The 7,500-nt window shown below is 40.7% G+C and overlaps 1 protein-coding gene and 1 pseudogene across 1 annotated transcript; one reads left to right on the top strand and one right to left on the bottom strand.

Annotated features, from left to right (window-relative positions):
- Positions 1-804, bottom strand: part of LOC138017754 (uncharacterized) — a 3,830-nt pseudogene extending 3,026 nt beyond the window's left edge.
- An 899-nt stretch (positions 805-1,703) lies between these two features.
- LOC138017755 (uncharacterized) lies at positions 1,704-2,156 on the top strand. Its single transcript, XM_068864743.1, has one exon. The coding sequence runs from the start codon at positions 1,704-1,706 to the stop codon at positions 2,154-2,156; it is 453 nt and encodes a 150-aa protein (XP_068720844.1).
- The last annotated feature ends 5,344 nt before the right edge of the window (positions 2,157-7,500 follow it).

Genomic DNA, 7,500 nt, shown 5'->3' on the forward strand with positions numbered 1-7,500 from the left:
ACGATCTGAATATTTCGCAGAATTTTGCATCAAGGGCAATCCAACTTGACGGCAAATTTCGCTCAAAACAACAACAAAGCAATCTTTCCGTTTCGAGGGTTTGAAAAGGTTCTCAGATGAAGAGTGGCTTGGCTTATGGAGATTACCGAACTGTATTGTTGTTTGCAGTCTCCTCGGACATTACCGATTGGTGTATGACAACTCCATAGCTCCATGTGCTTGTGTTGTTGTTTTTGTCAGGAAATGAGACTTCGGTTTTGTGAAAAACTAATTTTGATTGGTTACCCACTGATTTCCGGAACTTCAGTGAAACGCAACTAATTAGGGGATGGTTCGCCCCAAGCTCTCCCCTATCCTTTCTCTTTCCTATCACTCACCCCCTTGGTAGAACTCTAATTCTCCCTCCAGTCTTCCACTGCATGAAAAATTCAAGATGGCGGGTGAACTTTTTACAATGTCAGCGCTCGCTCGAAGAAATCTCGCCTGCTCTGCAGGCTAAGGTTGCTGAAGAAGAGGCTGGCGAAGGATCTGGAGCTACACCAGAAGTATTCTTTATTTATGGATGACTTGTTTGACCAAGGTCATGCACGGAGGGTTCCTGAAAATTAGTGTGATGGTTCGCCCGCATGGTACTTACCTCGTCATCCTGTCACAACCACAAAAACCCGAGAAAGTCAAGGTGGTCTTTGCCTGTGCCACAAAGTTCCAGAATGTCTCGCTCAATCAACAGCTATTGCAAGGACCTGATTTAACCAACTCACTCACCGGAGTTCTGACAAGATTTAGAGAGCAGTCGATAGCCATTATGGCTAGCATTGAGAATATGTTTTAACAAGTACGAGTACCAACCGAGGACAGCAAGTATCTCCCTTTCCTGTGGTGGTCGGGTGGTGACATGGACAAAGAACCAGAAGAACTTCAGATGCTAGTTCACCTTTACGGAGGTGTGTCATCCCCTAGTTGTGCCAATTATGCATTGAAGAAAACAGCTGATGAGAATGCAGAAAATTTCGACAAAGAAACCATTCAAACAGTGAAACGAAAATTCTATGTTGAGGATTGCTTGAAGTCTGTAGAAGATGACGAACAAGCAAGTCGGCTGGTCAATCAGCTACGTCACTTGCTAGCCCAAAGGAGGTTTCCGCTTAACAAAATGGATTTCGAATGGCTATGATGTCATCCAGTCAGTCCCGGCGTCTGAGAGAGCCGGATCTGTCAGAGAGCTTGATCTTGAGAACTTGCCTATTGAGCCTTCCCTCAGCATTCAGTGGGATGTCCAGTCAGATCGATTCTGTGCCAAGATTGTTGTGAAGGACCGACCCCCAAGGAGGAGGGGTATTCTCTCTGTCATAAGCTCAATTTATGACCCTCTAGGGTTCATTGCCCCTTTGATTCTGCCTGTGAAAGCAATCTGCGTGATCTGTGCCGGAAAGGATTAGATTGGGATTACAGAACTCCACATGAAGATTTAGTGCGTTGGCGAGATTGGTTGAAGGAACTTCGGAAACTTGAACAGTTCACCGTTGAACATTGTTTAAAACCCAAGAACTTTGGCCGTATAGTGTCTGGCCAACTTCACCATTTCTCAGGGGAAGGATATGGTGCTGTTTCATACCTTTTGAGTCGTCAATGAAGCTTAAGATGGCCATTGTGCCTTTTCGATAGGGAAGTCAAGGTAAACACCCCAAGTTAGATTGAACAGGATGATGCAGCATGAGTCGGGTGTTGAAGTGGATGAAGAGTTCTTCTGGACCGACAGTACATGTGTGTTGAGCTATATTGTAAACAGGGACAAGAAATTCCAAACGTTTGTTGTAAACAGAATTACAACAATCCATGATGAAACACGACCAGACCAGTGGTACTATGTTGACACAGGTTCTAACCCTGCTGATGATGCGTCTAGGGGACTTTCCGCTGAAGAGCTTTTCCACAAAAACCGCTGGACCAATGGTCCTTCCTTTCTCTGGGAAGCAGAGGACAGCTGGCCTAGGCAACCCGACATTCCTGTGGAAATAAAGGAAGATGATCCCGAGGTAAAGAAGGAAAGGAAAGCTTTCTCAGTAGCGTCTACAGTTGAACCTGACTTGTTGAACCGAATGATTCAGTCCTGCTCCTCATGGTATAGGCTTAAGAAGTTGATGGTGTGGTGGTGATGACACCAAGCTAAACGGACACGGCTCTGAGCTCTCTCCAAGAAATTTTTAAGAAAATGATCCAAATGTCGGCCAGATTGACAATGTCTAAAGCAAAGCAGCGAACCAAAATGCCAGATACTGAAGCAAAGTTAGACGAAGTACATGCAAAGATGGACGACTTGCTCGCCCCTAAAGATGAACAAGAGTCGAAGTTGAACGCCATACCGCTCAAGTTAGACAGTTTGGAAAAAAGTCAATAGAAAACTGCTCAAGATCTCAGCGAATTGAAAGATAGTTATAAACGTTTAGACCTCGATGTGACTGAGATTAAAAGCGCTGTTGCAGAAAAGGCGAACCTCAAAGAAATAGACACGCTCAACAAAAAGATTGATGACTTGGAGAACAGGTCCAAGAGGAACAACATAGTTTTATGGGGCTTAAAGAAAGGCGCCGAAAAAGATTGCAGCTCTGTAGAAGAATTCTTAAGGGAAGAACTTTTCAGTAAACACATGGGCCTTGAAAATATTGAAGTTATGCGAGCGCACCGTACGAGGATCAACCAAGTGGCTGCGAGCCCTAGCACTCTGCAGCCAAGGCCTATCCACCTTTACCTTCTTAGATATCTTGACATCTAAGGCTGCAACGAACACCCTGAAAGATAACCCTTTCTGCGACAGTCAGATATTCATATCCGACGACGTGTCAAAATCAATTCGGACTGAAAGAGCTAAACTACGAAAAGACCATTTGAAGCAACTTAAAGAAAGAGAAGGAATCCAGTTTGCTTTCATCCCATGGTCAATTCCCGTGCAGATATTGTACAAAGAATTCAATTCTGAAGGTCTCAAGTCCTTTAAAATCAGAACTGAATAGTCCTTATGTACTACGTAATTATGGCTACATAAACTGCATGATTTATTTTCTGTTTACAATTCTCGTGCCGGAAAACCGCCTGTCTTTTTTAATAGCATAGTATAATACATTTATGTGCCATGGAGATCTCGGCGAAAGTGTGCAGCAACCAAGATGGTAAGTACACTTTCGTTTGTTTGAATATTTTGTGTGTTGTAGGCTCCGTTTGGAGCTCAGAAGATGGCCGACCTTCCTGCTGACAGAGCCACACCTGATAAATCCCCATTCAGTTTTGTGGGCGTTGATTGTTTTGGTCCGTTTTGGGTCAAGATAGCCAGAAGACAAGTTAAGCGATATGGAGTCTTGTTTACGTGTTTGGCTACCAGAGCCATATACCTGGAAATCGCCTAGAGTATGGACACTGATTCGTTTGTTAAGTCCATGCGCCGCTTCATTGCAAGGCGAGGTATCCCCAAAGTACTGAGGTCTGACAACGGTTCAAATTTCGTTGGCACAAACATGGAGCTCTGAGAAGCTATTTCTGCATGGAATTAGAGTCAGACCTATGAGTTCTGCTTGCAAAGGAATAACCAGTTGGCTTTTTAATCCACCGCCGGGATCCCATTTTGGTGGAGTATGAGACGGATGTATTAGAACAGTAAGAAAGATTCTCGTTGCTCTCATGAAGGGTTAACTACCCTAATGTGTGAAGTAGAGTCCATAACCAAACCGTCGGATGACGCATCGGATTCTGAAGCCCTTACACCGAATCATTTACTGTTGCTGCAGTCAGGCCCGAAACTTCCTCCTGTCGTGTTCAGAAAAGAGGATGGCATCAGGTTCAGTATTTACCCGATGCAATTTGGCGGAGATGGATTAGAGAGTACTTGCCACAGTTGCAAGAGAGGCAGAAATGGGCTTATTCATCAAGGAACTTTGCCGTTGACGACATAGTACTTGTGGTCGACGATAGGGTACCAAGATCTTCTTGGCCTCTTGGTCGGATTACCAGTGTACGCAAGAACAGCACGGATGAGCATGTGAGAAGTGTAACAGTGAAGAGCAGAACCTCGCTGTACGATCGCCCTGTCGATAAGGTTGTTCTCCTGGAGTCAGTGGAGATGTCAGAGGGCATGAAGCATTTCTGAACATTGTATTCTTTCGGAGAACTGTTAGATATATAGATATATCATTTCTGGAAGAGAATTACCTCATTTTATATTGCTGTAATATCATGGTATGGACCATGTGCTCGCTCGTAATTCAACAGGTCAAAGTTCCAGTTTAGATGTTTTGTTTTTACCTGGCCAATTCCTTTCACGTTTTTCCTACGAACATGCAAAGCTTGTGAGTATGTTGTCGCTGTGGTATTTTCATTTTGCATCGTTTTATTTACGCTTCGTTTTTTTTTGTTTTTTTTTTGATAGTCAAACCACATCTTTGTAAACAAGTTGAATCTTTGGTTCACATCTCCATGAATTAAAAGTTGTTTTGAGCATTCAAGTCTACAGAGAAAATGTCGTTTATACCTTTCCACGTTTCTTTGGAGTTGTTAATGTTTTCCTTAAAGTAATGTTCATAATTTTTCTTGCTTAGACGTGTTTTAAACTGACTATTTTGTTTCAGTATAATTTGTAGTTTTCCCAATCTGCATTAAAAAAATAGAGGATATTACATGGCCGCGCGGGGATACGAATTTTATCTTCGAGTGCTGAAAGTATCTCTCACGAGTGAGCGAAGCGAACGAGTGAGGGATTTTTTCAGCACGAGAAGATAAAATTCGTATCCCCAAGCGGCCATGTAATGTTCTGTTTATTATATAGATATTGATGAAATGTCTAGATTCAAAACAACTTGTTTTATTCATTTTCGAAATGATGAAAAAGTGTTCACCAACCACTAAAACACGCGTGTTGTGTAACATGAAACAAGATATGAAAGTTATGAAAAACAAATCATGATAATGTAAAATTTGCAATAAAAATGTTAATGTAGTGGAGAAGAATTACATTAAAGCACAAAAGTATCGTACAATGAAGAGGAAGCTCGCGTTTTATTGGCTAATCGTGTTCGTTACCATGACGACAGCTATATCCTCACATGTGAAAGATAAAAATGATACGTTCACTGTGCACGGTGAAGATATGATTTTTAAGTAAAAGGAGAAATCCTGGTATTTCATCAGTATCTATATAATAATAAGGTATTTTTATTCGTATGAAAGTTCTGATTCCCCTGGTAATTCATGGTTTCGACAGTATTTTTTCCCTGCGATTGGAAGGAATTTTCATCAGGGCGTTCTTGCTAATCAAGGAATTTATTTTTTTCCAAAAAGTTGTGAAGGACTTGTTAACTGTATCCAGTTCTCCAACATCATGATGTACGCGGATGACACAGCCATCTATCTGCCGTCCACATCCACCTCGGACATTGAACTTAAGTTGAACCTTGATCTAGCTAATTTATCACAGTGGCTTCACTACAATAAACTTGTTCTCAACATGAAGACGGAATTCATGACGTTCGGCACCCACTGACTTGCGAGACAAAAGTGTGATGAGACTGATATAAGCCTAAATGGACAGTCCATTAAGAACTTAGGTGTAGTTCTTGATGACACCCTTTCCTTCAATTACAATTTGGACTATGTGAGGATGAAGATATCTAAGATACTCGGAATGTTCACTAGCATAAGACCTTCACTTACGCTAAAAGCTGCAAATAGACTCTATAAAGCCATGGTCCTCCCGGTTCTAGATTATTGTGATGAGGTGTGGCAAGAATACGGACAAGGAAACAGTGACAAGATGAAACGACTACAAAGACGAGCAGCGAGGATCGTCTTCTTCAAAGCTGCCTCAAAACTATCGACTGATCAAATTATGATGAAACTGGGCTTGGAACCTCTCTATTATAGAAAACGGACACTCATTTTAAGATTTGTTAATAAGTGCATTGCAAATAGAGCTCCTAGATACCGTTTTAATTATTTTAAAGTAAGAAACTGTTGACATTCACCACCACAAAACATAATTCTTAGAATCTATAACTGTTCCAACCTTCCTTCATATTATTATTCATAATTTTAATCTTTTTTAAATCTTTTTTTCTTACAGGACCTGCATTGATAGCAGTTTTTCTCTTAAAACTGATGCAGCAATCCTGTACAACTATGTTTAAATTATTATGGACATTTTTATTTAAGTTGTTTGATGACTTACATCCTATAACTTTGCGGGGTATCACCCTAGGCTAAGTTAATGTTAAAAGTGTCAGCCTTCTTATAGCCTTTTCGTGCATGTAACGTTCTAACAATATATCAAGTTCTTTTTCTGTTGTCCTTTCTTACAATAAATTTCTAATAACGATATAATCGTTTATAATTTCCACATTCTGTGATAGGATCCACTTTTCGCTCTTCTGCAATAAATATCTGGTTTCTTTCTCACTCGCAATCTTTGAGTTTATTTTGTTGTTTGTCTGTGTTTCTTATTCTTCTTCTTCTTCTTCTTCTTCTTATTATTATTATTATGAAATCATCATCGGAGATGATTGGAGATGAGAGTATTCGATTTCTTGCAACTGCGAGACAAACATGTTAGCATCGAAAATGGTGTCATAGTGCACAGTTACCATACAAGCAATGTAGTCTATTTAATCATTAAAGCACTGGACTTACATCAATGACTGTAAGTGTAAAAGGCACTGGCTACTAAATAATAATAATAATAACCCTGGGAGGAATGGTGCAGACACAAACCCTTCGCTCAGGTGTCAATCCACAACAATTTTCATTGATTTGTGCAAGTCTCGAGCCTTTTTGCGAAAATTTAAGTTAAAATATTGGGTGTACCGGAATGTGCGAGCCAAGAGTCTGCTTTGCAAACTAGTAATCTGTGTGTTCAACAAAATGGGTGCTGAAGTTACATTAACTGATATTGACATTGCCCATCGTGTCAGGCCGAGGACCCCTTCCAACCGGCCAAAGCCGATCATCTGCAAATTCACCAGGCAGTTAGCCTGTGAAGAAGTGATAAAACGAAGGACCGCAATTTCACTTGTTCAACCTCGTGAAATTGGTCTATCAGATGATGTGATATTAACCAATGCGAAAATTGTTGACCATCTGATGCCTTCTGCCCAAGAATTATTTGCAACTTCTAAATCTTTCAAGGAACAACATCAGTTCAGCTACTGCTCGACGAAGAATGGATTCGTTTATCTAAGGAGATCAGATAGTAGCCACCCAATAATGATCAAGAACATCGCAGACCTTCATACTCAGGCTCAAGACGATTTAGAGTAGGATCCCAAAATGTAAGTTAATTTAACTGATGTATCTATTTATTTACTATGAATTCGGCCAGTGTTTATTTCGTGAACTTCCATATAATAGTATTGAATTCATAGAGGTTCATGGTCAATTTAACAACAGTTTAAATAACAATGTAACCAAAAAAAACAGCTCCAATGCCTGAAGAGTCTGCATGATCTTGATGTATTCAGTCTA

Source organism: Montipora capricornis, chromosome 9, assembly GCF_036669925.1.
Source record: "Montipora capricornis isolate CH-2021 chromosome 9, ASM3666992v2, whole genome shotgun sequence".
Taxonomy (NCBI): domain Eukaryota; kingdom Metazoa; phylum Cnidaria; class Anthozoa; order Scleractinia; family Acroporidae; genus Montipora; species Montipora capricornis.